The 27915-nt window shown below is 35.7% G+C and overlaps 1 protein-coding gene across 3 annotated transcripts; it reads left to right on the plus strand.

Annotated features, from left to right (window-relative positions):
• The first annotated feature begins 919 nt into the window (after positions 1 to 919).
• On the plus strand, positions 920 to 27915 carry SLC33A1 (solute carrier family 33 member 1). 3 transcript variants are annotated; one of them, XM_026497340.4, is made up of 7 exons: positions 1053 to 2295; positions 14728 to 14918; positions 18941 to 19125; positions 19396 to 19513; positions 21746 to 21961; positions 23231 to 23426; positions 24784 to 27915. In XM_026497340.4, exons 1-6 carry the CDS (start codon positions 1521 to 1523, stop codon positions 23396 to 23398), a joined length of 1653 nt encoding a protein of 550 aa, XP_026353125.1. In that variant the 5' UTR covers positions 1053 to 1520; the 3' UTR covers positions 23399 to 23426; positions 24784 to 27915. The 3 variants fall into 3 exon arrangements, with proteins under 3 accessions (XP_048072074.1, XP_026353126.1, XP_026353125.1); XM_048216117.2 differs by lacking the exon at positions 24784 to 27915 and having other exon boundaries at positions 920 to 2295; positions 23231 to 24264; XM_026497341.4 differs by lacking the exons at positions 14728 to 14918; positions 19396 to 19513; positions 24784 to 27915 and having other exon boundaries at positions 1052 to 2295; positions 23231 to 24264.

A 27915-nucleotide genomic window follows, 5' to 3' on the forward strand; every position in this document is an offset into this window, starting at 1 on the left:
GTGTAACTTTGTGTATTCAAATTTTAATGTCCGTCTTCAGGAAACCAACCTTTTTCTTAATAATTTCGAGATGGAGAAATTATTATAACATTTGACTATCTGGGAGAGGCCAGCAACAACATATTTTATCTTTCAAATGGTGTGACGTTTGGTATGTTTAACTTTTAAGCATAGCTTGTTTTTAGTATTCGTTATCCAATGGAAATAGTATGTAATATAAATAAACATTATATATACAACTTTACAGCTAGTTCCTATACATTACAACTAATGCTATTGGCTCCCTAAGGTTATTTTCTCTTATCATTTCAATACTGCATATATATCGAGTTAACATGAAACAAAATTTTAATATTTGGCTCTTACAAGACCTTTTAGGTCGCTCAACAGTAAGAGGGATGGAAAGAATCTTACGATCCCAATCCACCCAATGTAACGAGTTAGTTATCCAGACCCCAGTTCCACTACAATTCTCCCACCACACTGGAAAAAACGGACTACAGAGAAACCTAGCACCTCTAAGCGGTTCCAATCGTTCCATAAAAAAGTAGGCACTGTGAGGCACGCACTTCTCCACTCTTACTACCCTTTTGGGGGCACCCTTGCCTGCTGATGACATTGCGTCAACTTCAACCCTTCAACTCCCCGTTTCTGTCTGGCCCACGAAAGCAGGGGCATCACACAATTCCTGGCCCCGAGTTCGGGCACTGCCCTTCCCCAGCCTAACGACAAACGCTACCACAACCGCCACCACCTCCAGAGGCTGTACGGCGTGATCCACTCGGCCACCTGCGCGGGGCGGCCTCCACCAGCCCCCACGTGGCCGCGCAGGCCCAATCACCGAGGCCCACGCTTTCCAGAAGGCCGCATGCGCTCACAGAGCCAGGGCTCGCGCGGCGCCCCGCCCAGGCCGTACGGTGCTTCCGCGTTAATCCTCCCATGAGGTCCCGGTCGCCGGAGTTGCGGGTTCCTACCAAGCTTTGTTTCCGAGCTCGGCCTCGGGAGCATGCTCTGATTGGCTTGCTCTGGAGGCGGGGACAGGACTCATTTGAGTCTAGGACCACTTCCTGAGGCGCGAGGCAGGAAGTTATCTGGTCTCTCTGGAGTCCTGGGGAGAAAGTGCTGTCTGCTGCAGTGGTGGCGGCGAGAACTGGAGGTGGGTCGGGAGACTGGCCGTTCGGTCTCGCCGCAGCCAAGGGCCCGTTTTCATCGTAGCACCACGGCCCTCTCCTCCAGCCCCGAGCCCGGCGCGGCTGCCCGGTGGGCTCCTTCAGGCTCTTTGACGCCGCTCCAAGGGGCACCTACCCGGGCATCGCCTGGGCCTCCAGCCAGGGGACTGGCTCCCGGCCTCAGCTCTCCGGGCCACTGTAAGAAGTGCCCTTACCACTCCTCGCCCTGTCCTCCTCCTCCCTGAACCATCGAGACCCTGGTCCAGAGCGATAGCCTTGGACCTGGGACTAGGCGGATCCAAAACGCTCAGCCCCGGCACCCCGCAGACGGGGCTCTGCATCGTCTCTGATATGTCACCCACCATCTCCCACAAGGACAACAGTCGGCAACGACGACCAGGGACTTTCAATCACTCTCTGGATATGAAGAGCGGTCCTCTGCCGCCAGGCGGCTGGGATGACAGTCACCAGGAATTGGTGGGCGGGGAAGGGGACAAAGAAGCTCTTCTGCGGGATCCCGGCACTGGTGACTTCTCAAAACCCCCACGGAGCTGCCGGGCCGAATTAAGCAGCATTTTGCTGTTGCTTTTTCTTTACGTGCTTCAGGGCATTCCACTGGGCCTGGCGGGAAGCATCCCACTCATTTTGCAGAGCAAGAATGTTAGCTATACAGATCAAGCTTTCTTCAGTTTCGTCTTTTGGCCCTTCAGTCTCAAATTGCTCTGGGCCCCGTTGGTTGATGCAGTTTACTTTAGGAACTTTGGTCGTCGCAAATCTTGGCTTGTCCCTACACAGTATATACTGGGATTGTTCATGATATATTTATCCACTCAAGTGGACCATTTGCTCGGGAACACTGATGGCAGAACCCCCGATGTGATTGCTCTCACTGTGACATTCTTTTTGTTTGAATTCCTGGCCGCCACTCAGGACATCGCTGTGGACGGTTGGGCGTTAACTATGTTATCCCGGGAAAACGTGGGTTATGCTTCTACTTGCAATTCAGTGGGCCAGACAGCGGGCTACTTTTTGGGCAATGTTTTGTTTTTGGCCCTTGAATCTGCCGACTTTTGTAACAAATATTTGCGGTTTGAGCCTCAACCCAGGGGAATCGTTACTCTCTCAGGTAGTGTATTTAAACTGTTTTTTATGCGGTTAGGTTTGTGTTACATTTATGAATCCTTTTGACAGAGCGTGTGACGTTGGAGGCAATCTCATAATTTAATTTGCTGGAAAGTATTTTGTGGGAGATTACCCGAGGTTAAGTTTTCTGCTAAAATGAGCTTCAGCCAGAATGAGTACGGGAGAGCAGTCATAATTGATGAGTACCCTGCAATGAGCAGGGAGAGGCAGCTCATCCAATAACGTTGTGTGAAGGCAAACAAAACTCTCAGTCTAGGGAGCTGTTGACACTTGCTTAATACATAGATGCACGTTTTTTAAAAGTCTGACTAGTGTGAAGGTATGAATCCAGCCTGACTCCTGTGGTTTACGTTTTCCATTTATTGGATTGAGATTTCTAGTTCCATACTGGTATACCAAGAGTCCTCTTCTTGCCTTCTGGTGAATAGCATAGGGTTAATTTATTCAGCATTAATGAGTTGGCCAAGTGACAGGGTTCTAAGGGCCTCCTATGAATAGAGCAGAGTCCAACCCACACGAAATAGGAGAAATGAACATTTACAGGGAGCTCAGGGTTGCTAGCTTGTGAGTCGGGCTTCACACTGCAGATAACATTTGACCTTGTTGAATTATAAAATTCCATGTAGTGGGTGAGTGGAGTTCCAGAATGCACAACACCAGGTGGAAGTGCACTGAAGCTGCGAAGTACAAAAAGGTACAGGACAGTACCTACCAAGTTCAGAGTGCCTGAAGCAGTAGTTGTGGGGACCAGGTTTGGGAAATGGTGATGAAAGAAAAGTTGTGACCCAATTAGTAAGATTTTCTTGAATTGCTGTGGGAAAGAGTTTTTTAGTTTATCCGGTAAGCAATTTTGTGTAAGTTCTACAAAATTTCCCCTTTTTCTGAATAAGTAAAATATATGTCCTTGGAAGGTTTTCTGAGTTTTTGTTTTTTTAAGCTTTCCTAACAGTTAGAAAACAGAAGTAAAATTAGCAATATTGGGAATAACCAACATCAGGAATACGGTAGAATTCTTCATTCTGATAATGATGATGAATTTAAGTGATTCTCTTGAAATTTAAGCAGTGCAGCTTTCTTTCATCTTCCCAGTACTAGCTTGGGGATTCCAGACAGGGTAAATGTCAGGGGTAGTTGTGTGGTGAGGGAAGTGTGAGGGTTATATAGTAGTATTTGGGGAGTGTGGAGGGTGGAGGGATTCACAACTGCACTACTCATCTCTTGAAATCTTACACACCTCCTCCGTTCCCCCACGCCCTGTAAGGGACCCCCTTTTCTACCTCTTCAAACTGCTATTGAGCCACTACTACTGATGAAATGATAATTATACTTTTCCTTAATTGGTTTGGGGCTGAAAATGGTTGAGAGATACGGCTTTGCACTTAAATAGATTGGTCTCAAAGTGTTCTGGGGGTCCCACTGCTGCTCTATGGATAATTCTCTGCCTAGAAATATTTTGTGAATGCATCAGATTAGCACCTTACTGCGTTTTATGCATCTTTTCATTTCGTACTGGGACTGTTCATGTCACCAGGAAGGACTAATGAAATGATGTATTACTTAATATGGGAAAGCCTCAGAAGAGATGTCAAGATTTAAGAGGTCGTGGAAACTAAATTACTAACTAGGTAAATTAGAGCTTTCTCTAAGTACAAGAGTGATTGATAAAACATCATTCCATGGGATGTCATTATGCATTCAGGAGCCATGTTAATTATATCCTGCTTAGCCACAACTGTTCCCCAGTGGGAAGATCAAAATTGTGCTACATTGGATTTTTATTTACACTGATTTGTTATTTTGAATAGCTGTTTGTTCTGTGGAATTTGAACTTTGTTTCCAGGAAATTGTAAAAGTAGCTTACTATTTAATTTAATTTTTTCTGTGTGTGGTAGACTGCTGTTTTTAGTTCAAACATTTTAGTAAGTTAAGAGTTGACGAGTTTTCATTCTCTTCTTTATTTTATTTTTTTTTAATATTTTATTCATTCATTCATTTATTTTAGAGAGCGAGCAAAATGGGAGAAAGGCAGAGGGAGGGGGAGAGAGATCCTCGCTGAGTGTGAAGCCCCAGGCAGGGTTCAGCCTCAGGACACTGAGATCATGACCTGAGCTGAAATCAAGAGTCAGGCCAAATTTGGCTTGCATCTTTTTTTGTAAATGAAGTATTATTGGAACGGAGGCACTCGTCTGTATCAATGGCTGGTTTTGTGCTTACAATGGCAGGAGTTGAGTCACTGCAACAAAGACTACATTGCCCGCAACGCATAAAATATTATCTATCCCTTTATGGGAGAAATTTGCCACCCACTAAACTGTCACGTCTGGTATTGCACTACCTCTACCTCTCTACACATACGCTATCCTCCTTTATTAGAAGTGCTGGAATTGAAGTGCTGCTGTCTCTCCTGTCTTCTTGGGCTTTGTTTCTAGCCCCTACTATTTTTTTCAGGAGCGTTACACTTCTCTCTCCTGTATTTCCCACTTTATTGCCTCGAATGAATCCTCAACAGGTAAAATAAGAATTTAGCATACTTCATTGCTACCTGTTGAAGTTATATTACTGTTTTTAGTTCTTCTGTGAATTTCCAAACTGCTGGTCTGCAAGCCATGTAAGGCCTACAGACATGTTTTCTGTGACCCATTCAGTGCCAACATTTAAAATTGGGAGATTTCACTTTAAAATACAGATTTCTGGATTGTTTTGAAAAAAATCAGAAAATATGGCAAGGACAAACCTAAGTTTCCTGGTGGCAGTAGTCAGCTGGAGTTGAGTAATAGCTGCCCTTTAAACAAGCAGTTGTGTTCTCTTTTTCTAGATTTAACTTGAGATGATTTTTTCCCCTCTCTGTGGCTTAGTGTTTCTTTAATCCTGTAGATTCGTTTGAAATGTCTGATGATCCTTGGTTTTACTTTTCACATTTTTTTAAAATGTTTTTTTATTATATTATGTTAGTCATCATACAGTACATCCCTGGTTTCTGATGTAAAGTTCGATGATTCATTAGTTGCGTATAACACCCAGTGCACCATGCAATACTTGCCCTCCTTACTACCCATCACCAGTCTATCCCATTCCCCCACCCCCCTCATTCTCTTCTTTATGATTGTACATATCATATTTATAGCTTCTATCTTTCTGGAACTTAGTAGCAGTGTAACAAAAAAAAGAAAGAAAAAAACCCAGCATTTTTTAGGAATTTTAAGAGCACAGAAAGAATCGTGAAGGAAATAAAATTGTTTAGGTAGTAAAAGAAGAGCTAAAACACTGATGCAGATGTTTAGAAAATCAGAATTATGAATTATAAATATGAATTATGGCATATTTTAGAATTGTAAAATATATTCTCTGATTAACACTTTGTTTTGAGTTACAGATAAATAGAAATGGATTATACTGAGAAAAGACAGTTTTTGCCATTTAGAAAGCAGTAATCTAAGTAATAAATTTAGAACGTGAAGGAAAAGATGAGAAAAATCCCTTAGAAACAAAACCTTGATTATGCAGAGATTGGCTTCTTGGTACTTCAGGGAGCCAAGGCAGTCCTGAACTCAGAAAGGAGCTTTTTCTGTCCTACCCCCTTAGTTTTCAAGGATCTTTGAGCTGCAAGAGATGATGAAAGTAACCCAGAAGAACACAGATATTAGAACATAGTTTTATGACTTGGAAAGATCATGTATTCCTTCTTTTTTTTTATAATTTAGATTCTGATTTGTATTTTTGGGAGCTGATTTTTTTTTAATTGAGGTAAAATTAATATATAACAGTATTAGTTTCAGGTGTGCAACATAATTCAGTTTTTGTATACAATACAAAGTGGTCACTGCAGTAAGTCAAGTTACCATCTCAAGTCATTCTTTTCTCTTTTAAAGATTTTATTTATTTAGAGAGAGAGTGTGAGCATGCACACAAGCTGAGGGGAGGGGCAGAGGAAGAGGGAGAGAGAGAGAGAATCTCAAGCAGACTCCCCACTGAGTATGAAGCCTGTCCATGGGGCTTGTTCCCATGACCCCGAGATCATGACCCAAGCCAAATCAAGAGTCAGATGCCCAACCAACTGAGCCACCCAAGCACCCCAGCCATCTCAATTCATTCTTATAGATGAAGAAACTGAGGTCAAGTGCCTAGTTGGAGGTAGAAATACAGGATTCCCCCCACTATCTGAATATAGAGCAATCTTAGAAAACTTGTAAGCTAAAATGGCATAAAGCAAAAAGTATCCACACTTTATTTTACAAAAGACCTACTAGTGTCCAACAGTTGGTAGGAAGCTAGGGAAAACCTCCAGGAAAACCTTGAAACCTAAAATATAATTTGTGCTGATTGGGCTTTTCTACCAGAGAGAAGTAGCACTCTAACTGCTGATGCCTAAAAACATCAGCCCACTTCTGGAATGATGGCCTAGAAATGACAAAAATATTTTTGTTTTGCTTTTTAAGTGACTGTGGCATTTATTCACTTAGTGCCTGTTTGGTGCTAGCCATGCAATAGGTGTTAAAATTTGAGAATTCTCTACTCCCAGGGAATTTATAATGGGACTTTGCAAACCAAAATGATGGACTGAGCAGATGGACAGTATAAATGAATCAAGTGAGTTGGTACAGGACTGTAGGGTTGGACGGGACAGTGATGACCTGAAAAACTCATGCCCATCTAATGGTGGGGAGCTTCAATTTTCAATAAATTGTTGTCTTACGGCAGTAGGATCCTAGGATTGCCGAATCTTATTGGTATTCAAGAGAAGCTGGAGCTTTCTTTTTTGTTTATTTTGTAATTTTAAAAACATTTATTAGACTTATATGAAATATGTCTTTAGTCTAGATCCAATCTGTGAACTGGTGATTGAGGCCTATTCCTCTAGAAGCAGTGATAACAATAATGAATAGAGGAAGTGATTGGAATAAGGAGCAGGGTATTTGGGTTGGGGCAGGTTAGTCTGATACTGGAGAAGAAAGCTAAACATATTAGAGCTTAAGAATTTGTCATATAGATAGGCATGAACATATAAGAGTCAATCAGAAAAAAAGGAAATATTTGGGGAAAAAACTGATGGTGAAAGAAAAGCTAATCAAACTGGCAATGAATATAGTTTAAACAGGATTTGTAAGATATTCTTAAAACTAGGAAGAGAGCGGGACCAATTATTTCTTACTTAGTGATAGATTTCTTTGTCGTGCTTTCTGAAGCAGGACTCAGTATATTTTGCGTGACCAGAAATGCTATTTAGAATGTGGCCAGGACTAACTGACCCATTTCTAGATAGACCAGTTATATTTAAATAGTCTGTAATACATTCTTTAGCGTGTACATCTAGACTTAAAACAGTCTCCTGCATTCTCAGAAGGTGAAATTACAGAGGTAGAGAACAGATGGGCAGTAGCTAGAGGTTGGATGAGAAGAAGGTGAGTTTAAGTGGATGATAGCATGAGGGAGTTTTGGGGAGTGATGGAATTGTTCTGTATCTTGATTATGGTGGTGGTGATTTGAAATTTATACATGTGTTAAAGTTCGTAGAACTGTAAGCCAAATAAACTTAGTTTTACTGTATAATAATTTTAGGAGCCTTTATAAAAATAAAAAACCTAATCCATTACCTTAAAAGCTAATCTCTGGGTAAATATCATACAAAGTATATAATATAAAATCCTTGAATTTAGCTATCCTTTTGCCTTGAACGGAAGAGGTTCATAAATCTGGTGGATCTTACATCTCCATACACACAAATGGAGCAAATTTGAATTTACTTTCAAATATTGGGATCCTAGTAGTAAAGTGAGATAAGTAGAGGAATACTGGAGCTAGTAGATTCAGGAAGGATTAGATATGAAAAACTGGGGCCCACACCCCAAAAAAGAAGGTCTTAAAGCCTTTTTTCTTTTTAAAACAAAGGAGAAATGGTACTATGTGCTTTCTTTGTCCAGTAAAGAACTGTGGGATTGCTTTTGTTTGGAAAAGTCAATTTATAAGATATACTCTAAACCAAAAAATTATTTGATTTTATTTGGCATATATTTTACTCTGAATTTCGCTTCTGCTTTTATTGAAATTTATGTAGAGGCTAGTTGAATTAGCCTTTATTATAAATTTATCAATGATAGAATCATAGAACCTCTCTAATTACAGGCAGTCTCCTACTTTCATTTATAGTGTTCCTGAAAACTGTAATTTGAGAAAGCAGAATAGACTTACCTTATAAAAGGAGATGTTCTGTTCCTAGAAAATTAGAAATAAAGAATATAAAACCTCTGATTTCACCTATTTTTTTAAGACACAATCTTGGATAAATCTGGCCTTTTATACATGTTCTTTATATATATTTTTAAAGATTCTACTTTTAAGTAATTTCTCTACCCAGTGAGGACTCAGACTCACAACCCTGAGATGAATAGTCACATGCTCTACAAGCTGAGCCAGCCAGGTGCCCCTATATGTGTTCTTTAAATTCATCCTTTTAAAAAATTACTTTGTGTTTTTTAATTTGGGGTTTATATTTTACATTGTATATACTATATTTGTATAGGAGGTCACAAGTATATAATTTATGCATGAGTGTGCATGATGTAACTTTTTTATGGATGGGGTGCATATTCAAAAAACAAGATTTTAGTTGTCTTCCACCATTTCTATTTCTTGGTTTGGTGTTATCTAAGGATTTTTTTTTTCAAATTTCATTCTTTCCCCTCAGTTTTGAACATAATCCTTACTGGCTGAAGTCCAGTGGCGATCAATTAAAGCTACAGAATAGGTGATTTCAACATACCTAAAGATTTCTGTCTTTTTTGGTTGTTTTATATTGTCTTACATTTAAGAGCTACATTTTTTTTTTAATACCATGTTTGGAAATGTTTTGCCTCAGGGTTTTTTTTTCTTTTTCTTTTAGATTTTATTTATTTATTTATTTATTTGACAGAGAGACAGCGAGAGAGGGAACACAAGCAGGGGGAGTGGGAGAGGAAGAAGCAGGCTTCCCGCTGAGCAGGGAGCCCAGTGCAGGGCTCAATCCCAGAACGCTGGGATCATGACCTGAGCTGAAGGCAGACGCTTAACGACTGAGCCACCCAGGTGCCCCTGGACAGAACACATTTTAAAAAATTAAAAGAATGATTCACTTCCATCCATTCAGTGATAGAGGCGCAGAGTTAGCATGAGATGGGAGCACTAAATCTGTTGGCTTCTAGACCTTGCATCTTGGGCTGAGTTTGAGCCCAAATTTTGGGACAAGATGGTCCTTAATAGTAAAATAGCTGCTTAATCCAGTCGTTAATTGAAGAAACAATCTCTTCTACCCAGAGGAAAGCCTAACATTGTTGGAGTTAATGAAAAGGTGTGTGCTCTCAAACATGGCTTTATCTTCCTAAGGGGTTAGGAAGATTTCAAAATTCGGTTTATATTTACTTGATTTTTGTGTTATATGCTATCTTTTAACATCCTAATCCCCAAATCAGAAATGAATATATATAGTATATAGTCAGATAGCATTTTCTGGGAGGGCTGTACAACAGCATTGATATTTTGAATAAATGCTTCAGAGAAAGATTTGTGGCACAGAAAAGCCTGTTTCTGTTAAGACTCAGCCAGCGTCCCAGGGCCAGTCACGCTATTTCTATTTCAGTTTCCTCCACTGTGAAAGTGAGAGTGTCGGGCTGGATAATGGATGTCTAAAGTCCCTTCATGTTCTAACTTGTGAAATAGATTGCTGTGCCAAAAGCAAGAAGGTAAAAGGAAGCCCTGACATTTAGAACAAACTGAAAGTTTGCTTTCCTGTCACTGACTTCTGAAAGACTAAAGTTAATTTCCAGGGGCGCCTGGGTGGCACAGCGGTTAAGCGTCTGCCTTCGACTCAGGGCGTGATCCCGGCGATCTGGGATCGAGCCCCACATCAGGCTCTTCTGCTATGAGCCTGCTTCTTCCTCTCCCACTCCCCCTGCTTGTGTTCCCTCTCTCGCTGGCTATTTCTATCTCTGTCGAATAAATAAATAAAATCTTTAAAAAAAATAAAAATAAAAAAAAAATAAAGTTAATTTCCATAGTGTGAAAGTTCCAGGGAGAGAGAATTTGATCTGAGCTAAGGATGTCAGACAATGCTTCTTAATCTTCGTCTCTTCTGATGGTGACAGACAGTGAGCCTACACCTAGTCCAAAGGTTCTGGGGACCTAGTCCAAAGCCTTGAAAGCATGAAAGCTTTTTGAAGTCTGATGTTTTACCTTAAAAAATTCTTGGAAATTTTGCCTTCCCTGTAATGTATATATATATTTTTCATTAAAAAGGCTTCCCTCTAAACTATTCAGTAAAATGAACTCTTTGGGAAGATGCACCATGTTTATTTATCCTGTGGGTTTGCATACCCTTTGCCATACTACCATACAGGGAGATGGAAGTCGGGAAGGGGAGTATAAGTATGCCGAAGTATCTGAGTTCCAGACTTGGTGGTTGGAGCTAAAATGGGTGTCTTCTCAGGTATATCTGGTTGACAGGAAAGAGAGCCTACTTGTTGTGGATAGGTGTATCTGAGCATCTGGGTAGTAAAATGGAAAACATCATTGCTTTAGGATCAGATCTGAGTTTAGACCCACCTCTGGCACTTTGTGAACTGTAGTACTGTTTCATTGTGTATAAAGTTAGGAATTATACTTGTCTTGGAGAGTGAGATTTATTGCACTGTCCTGTGTTTTGCTTGGCATAATAGGCACTCAGGTGCTAGCTATTATATCCTTCTTAGTTACTGGTGAATTGGCACATGCTCTTACATTTTGCATTCATGGGAGCACTAGATAAGATCTAGTAGGCACTTATGTATATTTAGTTTGACCTATGGTCTTTGTCCAAAAATCATGTTTATGAAACTTGCATATCAGCTTTGATGTCTTAATCATATATATATATATAGATATAGATATATAGATATATATGTACACATCATATTGTTTTTACAGATGAAACAATAAGTCAAAATTCACCAAAATGTTAGTAGTGAAATACTTAGATCATTTTTGGTAATGATATCTTTACAGTGGTTGGTATAATAGACTGTGGAGTTCTCTGGCATCAAAGCAGTGTTAATAAATAATAGCCAGTAGTCTGAAGATTATTACTATTTATGGTAATTGTGTTCATAAAACTTATTAATATATTTTCTGGCAGTGGCTAAGCCTCTTTTTCTGAGCTATTAGCTTCATTCTTCTCTCTGTGTGGGCTATTGGGAAAGCCTTTGAACTGGGGCTCTGAAGTGATGCATTGTCACTCCTTCCTTCTTTTACGTGTAATGTTATTTTATCCAAAGAGCAAAAAGAAATTAGAAATAATCTTATCTGCAAACAGTATTGAAACCTGTTTAACTTGTTCTTATGTTTTTCTCCTGGTATTGGAGTTTAGATTGTAGATGGAGATTTTGTTCATGAAAATTCAGAGAATATACTAAGCAAACTTAAAGGTGTTTTGCTTAGTGAACTGGAACTCTTGAAGTAGTATATAACTTAAAATAAAAATTAAAAAATTTTTAATTAATTTTCACTTAACATTTAATTAGAGACCATTAATTGAAATTTCTAGTGACAGTGAAAGTAGCATAGGTTTTGTGTGGGGTTTTTTTTAGTTTTTTTTATTTCTTTTTTTTCTTTTTTTAAAGTAGGCTCTATGCCGAGTGTGGAGCCCAACACCAAGCTTAAATTTAAGACCTGAGATTGAGACTTGAGCTGAGATTGGGAGTCAGACTCTTAACTGACTGAGCCACCCAGGTGCCCCTCAGGGTATATTAAATTGCTAATTTAAACCAAATGATGAACAAAAATTTTCTGAATGAGAATAGTATTGTAGATGAAATATTGTAAACAAGTCGTTATTTGTGACATTTCACAGAATTTAGAATGCAAAAATAATGAAAAGTAGCCTCACTTAAAAAAATGATCTTTTTTTTTTTTAATATTTTATTTATTCGTCAGAAAGCAGGAGTGAGAGCACAGGCAGGGGGAATGGCAAGCAGAGGGAGAAGCAGGCTCCTGGCTGAGCAAGGAGCCGGATGTAGGACTCGATCCCAGGACCTTGGATCATGACCTGAGCAGAATGCAGACACTCAACTGACTGAGCCACCCAAGTGTCCCAAGAGAATAATCTTTTTTTTTTTTAAGATTTTATTTATTTATTTGAGAGAGAGAGAGCAAGCACGAGTAGGGGGAGGGAAGGGAGAGGGAGAAGCAGGCTCCCCGCTAAGCAAGGAGCCCAATGTGGGGCTCAATCCCAGGACCTTGAGGTCATGACCTGAGCCGAAGACAGATGCTTAACCGACTGAGCCACCCAGGCGCCCCAAAAGAATGATCTTAAATTGTTGTTTGTTCCTTTTGAACCAGATTGTAAAACACTACATTAACATAAACTAGAAATTATGTTATTTTGATGAAACTTAAGCATAAGACTTGTATATATTACTGCATTTTTTGAAATGGATACCTTTGTGTTTAAGAATGGTTCATGTTTTTCTTTTCATAACTAAAATTATATTTAAAAAATAAATAAAATTAATTCTAGATTTATCATGGTAAAGAATTCACTCCAGAATATAAATTTCCATATATGTTTAAAGACTTTGAACTTCTTTAATTTGCATAATTTGAATAGCAGAGACTTGGTTTTGATTAGGCTTGTGGAGACTAAATAATTAGCCAATTCTAGTAGATTCTTATTTCAACATTAACTTAAAAAAATCATTATATAGGCAATATGAAATAATGGAAAGAATATGAAACCCAAATTCAGAAGATTTAGGTTCAAATTCTGCCTCTTAATTATTTGACCTTTGGCAAAGATTCAAATATTCTGAGCTTCTTTTCCTATGTCTACCTACATAGTAATAATACCTGCTTTGCCTATCTCACATGTTTGCTATGAATAACACAAAAAAGAAGCGTTTAAATAGTAAAGTGAGGGGCGTCTGGCTGACTCATTTGGTAGAGCGTGCAACTCTTGATCTTGGGGTTGTAAGCTCAAGCCTCATGTTGGGTGTAGAGCTTACTTTAAAATAAAATCTAAAAAGAATTAGTAAGGTGAAGTTGGTCTAAACAAATAACTCCATTTACCTTCATCGTAAGTGAGATTCAAGCTGTAGTGAACACAGCAGTTAGCTTGAGTTAGCGCAGCAGCAGAGCAAGACTAAATACAAAGGAAAAACCCCGACTGTAGAATGCTTGCTGTACTTGTTTTTGAAAAGAGGTGAATAGGCTCCATGAACAGTTAGTCGTGCTACATGAGCAGTAGAATGAAAAGTAAACGCATATAAAACTGAGTACAATTCTAGAATGTTAGAAGTAGCAAGCATCTGGGATTTTCTAGCCAAGTCCTCTTATTTTACAGATGAAGAAACTAAAACAAGGTTATCCAGTAAGCCTTGTAGTGGTAAACTAAGATGCATTTCTCGGGTGGTTAAGGAGATATAGGTTTTGAAATTAGTTGTATAAAGGTGTGAAATCACAATTTTACCACTGATTTAGAATGTAGCTTCAGGCAATGTAACCTAAGCCTATTTCTTTATCTGTAAATTGGGGCTTAGTATTAACCTAATCTATTGGACTGTTGTAGTAGAGGAGATATGCATATGTAAAATGCTTAGCACACTTATGAACATGATATATACTCAATAAATGGTGCCTCTAATATTACTATTATTTTTCATTATTGCACGGAGTCTTTCAGAACATTATTCACTCCCTGTGCTTAATTTGTTCAAAAAAATGGCTAATGGCCAAGTTCTATTTCACTGAAACAACCCAAAACAGTACTTCTCATGTGTCTCCACTGTGCATGTACAAGTATGAGGGAATTCCATCTGTGTCACACTATTGAAGCCTATTCTAAACAGATTAAAAACATTAAAAAGTTTAAAAATAAAAGTTGGAAGATCTAATATAAATGAGCATGTTTGTTGTCTAAGTTATAATTTAATAAAGAACTGAAATGGCATATGTGCTTAAGAAATATGATTGATGGAGAAGAGCATGCGACTCTTGATCTAAGGGTTGTGAGTTTGAGTCCTACGTTGGGTGTAGAGATTACTTAAACAAACAAACCTTAAAGAAAAAGTATGACTGATAGATCTTATGGGGTATGAAAATCATCTGTCACCCTAGCACTTTCCGTGAAGAAAATGACACAACAGACTTGTTTCATTCAGCCCACAAATGTCTGTATTCCTTTTCTTTTTCCTCGTTAAGTATCCCTGTCTATTTTGGTCTATGTAATATATGTTTAACAGAGGCAGGACTATCTTGTTCATCTAGTATGCTTGTTATGTTGCCTTGAACATGATAGGCACCTAAGTGTTGATTTTTTAACAGATTTAGTGGAAGAAAAGTTGTATACAAAATTTAGTATCAATGCAAATATGTCATTTCAAAAGTTAGTTATAGATGTTAACATTTTTAATTTCAGATTTCCTTTTTTTCTGGGGAACTGTGTTTTTGATAACAACAACTCTAGTTGCCCTTCTGAAAAAAGAAAACAAAGAAGTATCCGTAGGAAAAGAAGAAACCCAAGGAATCACAGATACTTACAAGTTGCTTTTTGCAATTATAAAAATGCCAGCAGTTCTGACATTTTGCCTTCTGATTCTAACTGCAAAGGTAAGAGAATTATAAAGCGAATGTACCACCCTGCTATAATTACCAATATCATGGAATACTTCATTGCCTTTTCCACTACTATTAGAGTGTAACAATAAAAAACAGAATTTTCTGTTTATCAAGTTTGTTTTAAAAGGTGTGGTGATATCAAATCTGATTTCAAAGTAACCTAAACGTCTTGGAGTCTTGAAAAGAATTAAGCAAATTTGAAGTGCTTTTAATAATGTGAAATTTTATTTAATGAATGATATTAATGTCTGGTATGGAAATGAATGCCTTGAAAAAAACAGCTCCCTACTGTTATAATGAGTGTACATTTAATGTCAGAGGTATAATTATTTACTTAGATAGTGATTTACGAAGATACGGAAATATATGTTTTAGAAGTCTATTTAAAAATTAGTTGACTTACTTTTTTTAATGTTGGAAAGAAATATACCATAAATAAATGGGGATTTTGGTAACTTTTATTTTATTCTTTATGTTTTCTGTATTAAGATGTCCCAATTAAAAAAAAAAAAAATGTCCCAACTCTATAGTCCAAAAACATTTTAAAGACATTATGCTAGAGGAAAGGTAAGTATATTTTGTTATAGTAAGATATTGCTAGTGTTAGAATTAATATTCCTAAAATCTAAAATCTGTTATAGAGTTTCATATTATATATCTAAAGCTGTCTTTATAAACAATTTACAGCTATCTTTTGACAACCCTGAAGTAAAAATTGGTAAAAATTGGAGCCTCGTTTTTGAAATAGTGAATTTTTCTTCCTCTCTAATGATAAGGAGGGTTACATTTTAAAGAAACATTGAGAAGGTTAAACTTAAAGAACTTAAGATTCAACATTAGGAAGTAATGAAGGGCTCAAGGAAGATAGTAGTATTTTCGAATTATTGTATCATTTAAACGTAATCATTGGTAACACTTTTGGTATATTTCCTTCCAGCCCTCTTTTTCCCCTGTGTGTGTGCATGTTATGTGTGTGTGTGTGAGTGTGTGTATATATATATATATAAAGTGCTTTATATATATAAATATAATTAATAAGTTATAATCAACAAATTAATATTAATATGTATTTATATATATACAGATATATAAATAAAAGTGGAATTGGATCATACCATATATAATTTTTATCTCATTTTTGTCTTATTACTCCATATTCCTTATCATTAATAATTTTTGGAAACGTGCTTTTTAGGGGCACCTGCATGGCTCAGTCAGTTAAGTGCCTAAGTCTTGATTTCACCTCAGGTCTCCATCTCAGGGTCATAAGTTCAAGCCCCACATTGGGCTCCACACTGGGTGTGGAGCCTGTTTAAAAAAGAAAAGAGACTTTAAGAGCTATATAATTGTCACAGTGTATAGATTTACTATAATTTACTCATTTTTCTGTTGTATATTTAATTTGCTTATGTTTTTTAATTACAAAAATACACTAGTGAGGGGCGCCTGGGTGGCACAGCGGTTAAGCGTCTGCCTTCGGCTCAGGGCGTGATCCCGGCGTTATGGGATCGAGCCCCACATCAGGCTCCTCCGCTATGAGCCTGCTTCTTCCTCTCCCACTCCCCCTGCTTGTGTTCCCTCTCTCGCTGGCTGTCTCTATCTCTGTCGAATAGATAAATAAAATCTTTAAAAAAAAAAAAATGCACTAGTGAATATTTTTGTGTATTTCCTTTCAGTAGATTCTTAAATAGGCAATTAGTGGGTCAGTGAATATGATCGCTAAACTGCTTTTTAAAAGATTACAATTGCACTGTTGATAGCATTCTATAAGGAGGTGCTTCAGTTACAGAATCTAGAATCTAATGTCCCCCTTTTAAAATAAACCTCGCCAAAAGTAACATCTCTCCTAACTTTTAATGTCATAGGTTAGTTTTCTCTGCTTTTGAGTTTTATAATAAATGGAATATCCAGTATGCATTTTTATGTCTGGCTCTTATATTCCTTCACTTAACATTATATTTGTATAATTTATCCATATTGTTATTTATGGCAATAGTTTTGTTCATCTCGTTGCTTATAATATTCCACTCTATAAATATGCTATAATTTATGCATTCTATCAACAAATGTTTAGTTATTTCTACTTTTGGACTATTATGAATAGTGCTGCTATAAATATTCACGTGCATTATTTTGGTGAACATGAATGCACATTTCTGATGGGTAAATACCTAGGAATAGAATTGCTGGGTGATCAGTGCTTTAGTGGATACTGCCACACACTTTTCCAAAGTGGTTGTTTCCATTTTCCCTACTGCCAGCAGTGTAAGAGAGTTCCAATTGCTTCACAGCCTTGCAAAGACATATATTGTCCTTTCAAATATAGCCTTTCTGGTAGGTGTATAGTGGCATCTCATTATGGTTATAATTTGCATTTCCCTGATGATTAAAGAGGTTGAGCATCTTTTCATATGGTTATTGGTCATTTAAATATCTAGAGCTGCCTTTTTTTTTAATTTATAGAATTTTTATATATCCTGGGTGTTAGATTATATGTACTACAAATATCTCCTACTATAACTCTTCTAAGATAAAGTAAATCTTGAAGTCAATTTGTATATCTAATTTTTACAAAGAAAATGGGTGAAATAGTAGTGAAATTCTTTCGTGGATTTAAGTAAAATATCTTTGGCCTTTAATTTTTCTATGGTGAAATTTGCCCTTTGGCTCCATTCCAAGAAGTACGTACTATTAGCATTCCTTTAAAGAATGTTTTTTTAATATAGTTTCACACTTATCGAAAATGTGCTTATATAGTTGAAAGAATTCCCGAATATGTCATTATCCAAATTCTCTAATTGTTAACAGTTAGTTTCACTTTCTGTATTCTGTAGATTTGTGCTCTATTACATATTTCTTCTGAAATATTAGAGTAATTTGTATGTATTGTGCCCCTTTATCCATAAATTACCTTGAGCATATATTTCCTAAGAACAAGAGTTTTCTTTTCCAAGCTACAACTTAATAAAAAATTAAGGAATTTAAATTGATCAATACTATTATCTAATCAGTCTATACCCAGATTTCACCAGTTGTCCCAGTAACAGCCTGTATAACTTTACTCTTCCCCCCAGTCAGGGATCCAGTCCAGAATCACATGTTGGATTTAGTGGGTATCAGCCTTTTTTTGTCCTTCATGACCTGGATGTTTTAAATTTTTCTGTAGAATGGCCTTCCATTTTTGTGTGTCTGATGTTTCTTTGTGTTTAAGTTCAGGTTATGCAAATGTGTCAGAAATATAGTAATCACCCAAGTAATATAGTGATGACTTTGGGGAATTCTATGAAGAGCCTTATCATGTCCCTTTATTCCACTAACTGTTGTTAACTTTGATTACTTTGTTAACCCATTGTAAAGTTACTATTTTTCCTTTTGTAATTAAAAACTAATTTATGGAGAGATACTTTGAGACTCTCTAAATACCTTATTTCACCCCAAACTTTTGTTCACTACTTTTAGCGTCTTCTTTTTTGTTTATTTGTTTTTAAAAATTAAACTACAATCTTTATTCCCCTTCATTTTATTTAACCCTTTAGATAGAATGTTTTCTCAAAATTACTTTTGAAATGTTAGATGACTTTTGGAAATTTTATTATGATCAAATTCATTAAAGAGGTGTATATGTGGCAGTGATGCTTCATTTTAACCAGATTTTATTTGTAGTCAATTAAAGACTTTTTAAAACTTAAAACATAGAAATCAGTAAGTTCGGATTTGAATACTGTTTATTGTAAGAGATTGAACTTTTTGAAATGGAAATTTAGTTGTAATTACAGCCATCTGCAGTTCCTAAAAGTGCTGAATTTTCAGTTGTTTTCACTGAATATTGTCAGTAGACCATAGGACAAAGTATGCCTTCTGTAACTTAATTGTTATACCAGATAGAATAATATATTTACTTGTAACTGCTGTAAATCAATAATGAGATTGAGGTTTTTGGAGAACTTACATATGCTTGGGGAAAATATTTTGTAAATCACAAATTAAAATATTTTTTTGGTTTTATATTGCAGATTGGTTTTTCAGCAGCAGATGCAGTAACAGGACTGAAATTGGTAGAAGAAGGAGTACCGAAAGAACATTTAGCCTTATTGGCAGTTCCAATGGTTCCTTTGCAGATAATATTGCCTCTGATTATCAGCAAATACACTGCAGGTCCCCAGCCACTAAACATATTTTACAAAGCCATGCCCTACAGGTAAAAATGAAATAAAACCTTACTAAATAAGAAAGGTTAAATGAGGAACATTCATCAATATCACCAATACCTGTGTGTAAAGTATATATGTGGAAAAAGACTTGAAAAGCATCTTTAACTGCAGTATCATTTATGTGTACTTTAATCTCTTTTTAACCTCCTAACAGGTTTTAAATAACAGGCTTTTTTCACATAGTAGACATACAGATTTCTGTTTTTGTTATTTTTTAACCTAAAGTGGAAGTCAGCTCCATGTTTCTTTTTCTATAGATTATTGCTTGGATTAGAATATGCTCTACTAGTTTGGTGGACTCCCAAAGTAGAACATCAAGGAGGATTCCCTATATATTACTATATCATAGTGCTGCTGAGTTATGCGTTACATCAGGTAAGCTTGCTGTGGTTTTCTTGGGGAGTAAACCGGTTTTGGAAAATAAAGAAAACATTTTTCTACAATTGCCTTGAAATAATGATAATAAATTTTAAGATTTAAGCATGAGTCTGACACTGAAGAAATTGTTTGACAATGAACTTTAAAACTTTGTGGCTTTTGATTTATTGAGCTCTATTTGTAGAGAGTTTTTTCATTTCATTTACTTTGTTCATTCAACCAGTATTTGTTATATTACAGAATTAATTCCAAAGCTAGTAATTCTACCCTTTCTAAGTGTTCCTCAGTCCATCCCTAGACTTGGGTTCTTTATTCCTTCTATTCCAGATGCCTTTTCTTTCTGAAAGTCTTGAGAAATAATGATGGCTACTGGGCGACAGATCCCAGGTTTTTGGTTTACATTCTGTACTGAAAGTTATGACTCACTCTTTGTAAATAATACATACATATTATGTGTGTGTATATATATATATATATATATATACACACACACACACACAAATATATATGCACGTATATATACATATACATATTCTGTACATATATAGAAGAAAGATAACATTTCAAGATTTATGAGACAAACTGAACAGAATTTTGATTTTGAAAGTTGTGTGTTAATCTGCTCTCTCTTTCTTTGTTAGCTGTGTTTGTAATCCCTAGCCTCATCTAAGCTGCTCTTGCAGAATGGGGTTGTGTTCTGGGGGCAAGTGATTCAAGTAAACTTGTAGACGCCTAGCAGTAAACTTTGGGACTTCAGTGCAGTTATTAAAATGTGGATTTAAGAGTCACTTTGGATTTTTCTATGGAACCTAGTTTAAACTCTTTAAAAGTTATAATTACAAATTCCTCACTTGTTTTTAACCGAAACCTAAAAATGTGGCTACCAAGTAATCTCAATGATTTTTTATATACAGTTATATCATTTGGGAGAACTCCATAATGGATCTGTCCAACTAATTGTATGTTTAAAGAAGTGCTTTAACTCAATAAATGTATCATTATCTGTGTAAGTAAAGGAAAACTACATTGTAGTAGTCCAAAAATCATTTCTTTGGCTTTGGATTCGATTAGAAAATTTTCTAAACTGTAGCCATTGGGGCACCTGGGTGGCTCAGACGGTTAAGAGTCTGCCTTTGGCTCAGGTCATGATCTCCAGGTCCTGGGATTGAGCCCCATGTTGGGAATCCCGGCTCAGCGGGGAGTCTGCTTTTCCGTCTCCCTCTGCCTCTCCCCTGCTCATGCTCTCTCTCTCTCTGTATCTCTCTGTCTGAAATGAATAAATAAAATCTTAAAAAAAAAAAAAAAAAGTGTAGCCATTGATGCTCAGACAGCCAGACACTTTCTGGGAAAAACTGTACAAGGCCAAGTAAATTTGAGAGATGATACCTGACATAACCCCTCTTTATGTAGCATCTTAATCATCAACAAATATTAATTGGACACCTATTTCATGCCAGAAACCATTCTAAGTGCTAAAATATAACTGAATAAATCATGCCAAAATCCCTGTCTTTAAGGAGTTTGTATCCTAAAGGCTTTCAGAGGCCTATGGTGAAAGGGACCTGTTCATTTTTTATGTAACTTAGTGTTTCTCAGTCTTTTTTGACTCTGGAATACCTTTTCTATGAACGCCCCATGGAATAGTATTCAAAGGAAAGCTATTTTGGAAACCTGGTTTGTTTCCATGTTTCTAAATGGAGGGTTAATTCTAAATGTTATCTTTCTTCTATATATGTAAAAGAAAAAAATACATACAATTATATATTCATTCACATATATACTTACATATATATACACACAGGGTTATTTAGGGACAGTACAAACATGGGATTTTGCTAATTGCTGTATGCATCCTTCAGTGCTACCCTGTTTGTCATTTTCTCTATCGAGCTTTCCTTGACTACTTATTGTAGAATTAATCTCTCATTTGTTTAGGCCCCAGTAGCACAGTGTGTGTACTTCTACTTACAATACTTACTGCATTTCATCATAATTATTTTCCCAGCCTAGAATAAATTCTTCAAGGGCACAGAGAGACTGTGTCTTATTCATCTTTTTATTGCCATGATCTGGTCTGGCCAATAGTAGGTGCTCAGTAAATCTTTGTTGACTTGATTTTAATAAGGGTCATGAAAATTAATTTTCAGATTTATGATTTTGATGTTCTTAATTCAGACTCTTTTTTATAAGGCCTAATTATGCTAAAGATGTTTTACATTTTCCTTGTAGGTTACATTGTACAGCATGTATGTTTCCATAATGGCTTTCAATGCGAAGGTTAGTGATCCACTTATTGGAGGAACATATATGACCCTATTAAATACTGTGTCCAATCTGGGAGGAAACTGGCCTTCTACAGTAGCTCTTTGGCTAGTAGATCCCCTCACAGTGAAAGAGTGTGTAGGAGCATCAAACCAGAATTGTCGAACACCTGATGCTGTTGAGGTAAGTGTGTCGTAATTTTATTTATTACTCTGCGTCCTCTGCCTGCTCTGCCTGCTGCTGCCCCTGCTTTGTGCTTTCTCTCTCTCTCTGACAAGTAAATCAATAAAATCTTCTTAAAAAAAAAAGATATTAATTTTCAGGGGAACCTGACTGGTTAAGTCTGTGGAGCATGCCACTCTTGATCCTGGGGGGTGTAAGTTAGAGACCCACGTTGGGTGTGGAAATTACTTAAAAAATAAAATCTTAAAAAGAGAGAGATTAATTTTCTTATTTTGCCTCTAGAAGTACTATATCTTTTTAAAAAATCATATCTGCCTATAGTTTCTTCTTTTTTTTTAAGATTTTATTTACTTATTTGATGAGAAAGAGCACAAGCAGGGGGAGCAGGAGAGGGAGAAGCAGACTTCCTGCTGAGCAGGGAGCCCAATGTGGGGCTCAATCTCAGGACCCTGGGATCATACCTGAGCTGAAGGCAGATGCTTAACCAACTGAGCCACCCAGGTGCCCCCCCATAATTTCTAGTGTAGAAATCTCTGTGTATTTCTTTTTCCTGTCAGAACTTAGGGTTATAACACTCAAATCAGTAAGAGTAGCTCACTTGAAGATGCTTCTCAACAAGGGAAGAGCAGTCTCTCTCCCCTTTACCTTGAGGATCCTATACAATGGGTACTTAATAAGTGCGTAATTAATAGCTAAGTTTTATAATGATAGAAAAAGGGAAATTCCATTGACTATTTGTGTAACAATTGTAGCTAACCCTGAATGGTTAGCAGTCTATTGTTAAATTATTTCAAATTAACATTAGCCCACTTCTAGAGTAGATTCATTGGAAATTTCTTCACATTTCCCGAATGTGAAAAGCTTTATCTTAAGAATGGAAAATGAGTATTGTTTACAGCAAGATCTGAAAAATGTTTTCAATCCTGTTAGTAGCATTAGAGAGATTAAGATATATTAGCATATTTCACCATTGAAGTGAATGAAATGTTGAAATGATTTAACAAAAATACATTTTGACAGGAGCCTGGTTGGCTCAGTTGGTAGACACCAAGTATCATAGTGATATTTGACCTCTTGGTCTCTGGGTTGTGAGTTCAAGACCCATGCTGGACTACTTCAAAAAAAAAATAATAATAATAAATAAAAAATAAAATACCTTCCAAAAATATTTTTTTATTAATCCCTTAAATTATGAAGTAGAAACATCTAAATTGATGAATACTGCCATTTTGAAATTGTGAAGTATTTATTATAATTTTATTTTTACAGCTTTGCAAAAAGCTTGGTGGCTCATGTGTTACAGCGCTGGATGGTTATTATGTAGAATCCGTCATTTGTGTTTTTATTGGATTTGGTTGGTGGTTCTTTCTTGGTCCAAAATTGAAAAAATTACAGGATGAAGGACCATCTTCGTGGAAGTGCAAAAGAAACAACTAACGCATTCACTACTGGACATTCTAGGAAGGTAACTAGTTTCATTTTAATTCAGACAGCTATGATAATCAGTGCAGGAGTATAAAATAATATTTTAAACAAGAAAATTATTAATATAAAATGCCAAATGATTAAAAAATAGAGACTCCCTGTATAGTTGATTATATTTTCCTTGCCTTGTCAGTGTATTTGAAGTTTACTTAAGGTCAGGAAATTGGTTCTAAAACAAGTTTTCTGGCCTTGTTATTTAATTTATATCTTTTTAATTTACTGACTAAAGTATGTTTTAACCTGCAGTGCAGTAGTCATGAGTGGTAACCATGCGGTCAAGTATTGTGAACAGTACCTATCATTGAGCTGTGTTTAAAATTTTGGTACAATATATTAAATGGAACAGAGCTTGATATTCAGGTACTAGTTACAACTAGTCTGGCTTTATTGGCAGTTAAATCTTATTTTGAATTGCAAATTGGTTAAATTCTATGTGGAATTTGCTGAGAAGAGAATGGAGACTACTGAAATGCCACTTTAGTTGTTATTTTTCTGACCATAACCACATTGTACTAATGAATCTGTGTTAAAAAGACTATTTTAAATGTATTTCCTGCTTTTGTAAGCATTAAAGATTTATAAGAAGATTATTCACACTATTTTTTATAAAATGAAAGCTACGATTTTTAATGTAATGATTCCCCTGTCCCCCTTTTTTTGGAAGATATTCTGATTCCTTGTTAACTTTTACCCTAAAGCTTACATATGTTTTTGTCATAAGTGCTTCATGGCATACAGACAGCTCATGAAGGGATCTAATTTAGTGTTGTATGTATGTTCATGGCAAAGTTTTGAAAATAAAAAATGTTTTTCTTCAAGCAGTTTTTTTTTTTTTATTACTGAGAGAAAAAGAACAGTAAAGCTTTTCGATTAAATAAAATCTAAATGAGTAATACCATAATTTTAAAGACTAATGCTTAGAGGGAGAGAGACAAAGACAGTTTTGTGCCTTTGACAAGTTAAATTATGTTGTGGAAGAATGTTTCTTAATTAAGCACTTTACTAGTGAGAAAAGATCTCACAGTTACTTTATATGAAATCAGGTACTGTATTTCCACTTATTAGAACACAACCTTCTCTTTGTATACTGTAATGTCTGGTGGAGGATTGCTATCCCAGGAAAATTAAGCTTTTGAATACTTTAGCAATTCCCAACTTATTAAGTACACCCAGTAATAAGGTTCTTTGCATATTTTGTTTTGTATATTACTCTCTTTAGAGATTATGTAAATCCTTCCAAAGTTATAGAAAAAGAAAGATTAAGTTGAGTCTGACTTAATTTTATCCTTGTGGGAAAAGATATACTAATTTTTGATTTTGTTAATTTTATAACATAGGTTGAATTTTAGAGTGGGATTTTATATAAGTAATGGAGGATAAAATGGGTGGGAGAAAATGGCACTCAGCATCTGAAGAAAGATAGAGGCAGTTCTCTAGAACTCATGCATTGCCATTGGAAAGCCAGTTTTGGGCATCGATGTCAGATCCTGAAGATTCTCCTGGAAAATCCTCCTAGAAACAAGGAAGCTACACCAACCCATTCTACCATACTTTGTCACATGGGTTGTCCATTATCATGTATTATAATCAAAATGTTTACTTGAATAAAGAAAAAAACCCACTTACTCTCATATGTGAAATGTATTTTGCTTTTTAATTTTTGGATTAAGAAGGTGACATTACCATAATTACCTTTTGTCTCTTACCCGTTCATATTACAAATACATATACTTTCAAACATATTTTGAAGTCAACAAATCTTTAAAGACTTGAAGTATTAAAATATATTGTAAGCCTTTAAGTATAAGGTGAAGCCATTAATTACATTTGCTCTAGAAATGAACATTTATTTTGAATTGTAATTCTTTGGTTATTTGGGTACATGCTTGTAACACATTCCAAAAATGACTTCTTAATAGCTATGGGCAACTGTGTTGCGTACATTGATCACTGATGGCATCTTACAAATGATCTACCTGAATCTGAGGATCTGTTCATGGTATATCAGTCACACTAGAAAACACTACCTTTTTTTGCATGTTTTTCTTTACTGCTGGATCCTGATAAACTCTGCCCTCAAGTATGAACATTAACTTCTCCAGTTAATGTATTATGTATTTGCTAGCTAATATTCTTTTAAATCTTATACTTTTACAAGATTAGCTAAGACTAAGACCAAAAATTCCTTCCTTTGTAAATATTTTAATTTTGCCTGATTAATCACAAAAAAATTTGTTCAATACCTAAAAGAGATTCCTCTATTTTTTTAATATTAAACCTTCAAGATATAAATCTATTGTTTGATTTCATCTCTTTGTTACAAGGATTTTTATCCTAAACAGGTGTCAGGGGGGCATTGAAACCCCTGAATTGCTAGCAAAACTGGACGTGTAATTGTTTGTCTTTCTGGAGAGAGCTCGTGTTACAATCTTAAATGGTCTGTGATCCAGAAAAGTGTAAAAGCCATGGCCTTATTGAATGTGGGCTATGAATTGTAAACATAAATTTGAAATAATAGTTGTGAAACTAATTGTTTAAAGCATCCTAAAAACAACGTTAAAAGAAAAATCTGTGATGAAAACTGGAAAATGTCTGCATTTATAGTAGTGAACTTGAACCTTGAACAGATTAGAGCAGGTAAGACATTACTGGTAGGGGAGGGGTATAAGGGTGAATTGTGTCCCAAAAAAGACCTATTTTAGTCATTTAGAACTTTTTTCCTATGAATAATTTCAATTTTGCCCTGTTAACAAAAACTCAAAAAATATGTTGTTTTATATTAAATGGTTGAGCTCATTATTTAATATAACAGAAGTTGTTTTTATACTTTGGGGATCATGCTTTTTCATGTGGTTGGAAGAATGAATAAAACTGTATGACACAGACCTTGCTAAAAATAAAGAACCAGTTTGTTGGGGACATTCATGCAGATTTCCAAAATGTATTTTACCTTAGTATTAGAGAAAGAAAATAAGTTTTAAGAAATGATTTCATTATAACTAGGATTAATTTATTTAATAGCCATTTTCATTACAGAAGGAAAGGTGATAGAGTGGTTGTACTACTGAGACTTCACACAATGTCTTTGGTAGATAGCAAGGCATAATTAATTGATTTTTCTCTTAGCAGATTTAGAATACCTATTATAGACCTTGTTTCTTTTTCCACTACAGCTTAATCTCTGCCTGATTTGACAGTGCCAAATTTTTAATGTAATCACTATTTAATTTGGGACTGGGAGCCTTTTCATTTCCTACCTGTCAAAACTGATGTTAGAATCTTCATTTTACTCCTTTAAATTGTTGGCAAGGTAAATGGGCATGGAGAACTTATAATTTTTCCTGGAATTCTGTTTCAGTAGAGGAAAATCCTGTATCAGGACAGAATAGCTAATGTGCAGGACTCATGTCCTCTCCTTAAGTGAAAAGAAACATTTTTTTATTTGTCAAATCATAAAGATTGCTTTTAAGGAGGGTTGTTTTTTTTTATGGAGTGACAGATATTTTATAGGAGGAAATAGTTTTATGTAGCAAAATGAAAATTTTATGATTATAGTTTCTCTTTTAAAGAATTTTGTCAGGTGTATAATTTAAAAGAATATATTGAAACATTGGCAATATTAATTTGCATAGTTTATATGAAGTCTTGAAGCATTGAGAAAAAGGTTGCTACATTTTAATAGTTTTTTATTGGCAATATATAGACATAACTTTTTATAACAGTTTTGTGTGAAGAGTAACAAATAGCATGACTGAAATGAAAAAGGTACTGGTATAATTCTTAGGGAATTATCATAAATCTCTCAGATCTAGTACTCTAGTCAATTACAATTAGTCACTATTATAAAATATAAATATTTAAGCCTCTCCTTATTTTCATCAAAATGACCTTATATGTTGGAAAAAGTGTACTTTTTTATAGCCTTATAGTTAATGAAATTGAAATTTTTATCACATGCATCTGTAAAATTAGGAAAATATAAAACTGGGGCAAAAATCTGATATTTTAAAAAGTTAGTTTGGCATATTTGGTAAATTGATTACCACTGTCAAGTTATATCAGTGAATCTAGATCTATTGTCCTCAGATATTGCTTTATGCAAGAATTAATGTAAAATTGAAAAAATACTCAGTGTTGAAAGTTGTCATTGTTGGGGTCTTTATGAAATCACTGCATCCATGTACAGTTTTGAATTAAAAATGCACAGCACAAAATCATTTCTGTTATCATTTTTGGAAGATCTAACATTAGCTTTGATAGTTTAGCATTATTTAAGTGTTTTAGTATATGTGAAATGTTTATTTGGTTAATTTATTTTCATATGTTAATATTTATTAAATATTTATGCAGTGTTTAAATATTTGGAGTATATTTGAAATAAATTCTCCAGATTTTTACATAAAAGATTATTTAAGTGCTCAAAATGATTGCTTCACAATTGATCTCTAAAAAATAAAACATTAATAAAA

This window comes from Ursus arctos, unplaced genomic scaffold (assembly GCF_023065955.2).
Source record: "Ursus arctos isolate Adak ecotype North America unplaced genomic scaffold, UrsArc2.0 scaffold_20, whole genome shotgun sequence".
Classification (NCBI taxonomy): domain Eukaryota; kingdom Metazoa; phylum Chordata; class Mammalia; order Carnivora; family Ursidae; genus Ursus; species Ursus arctos.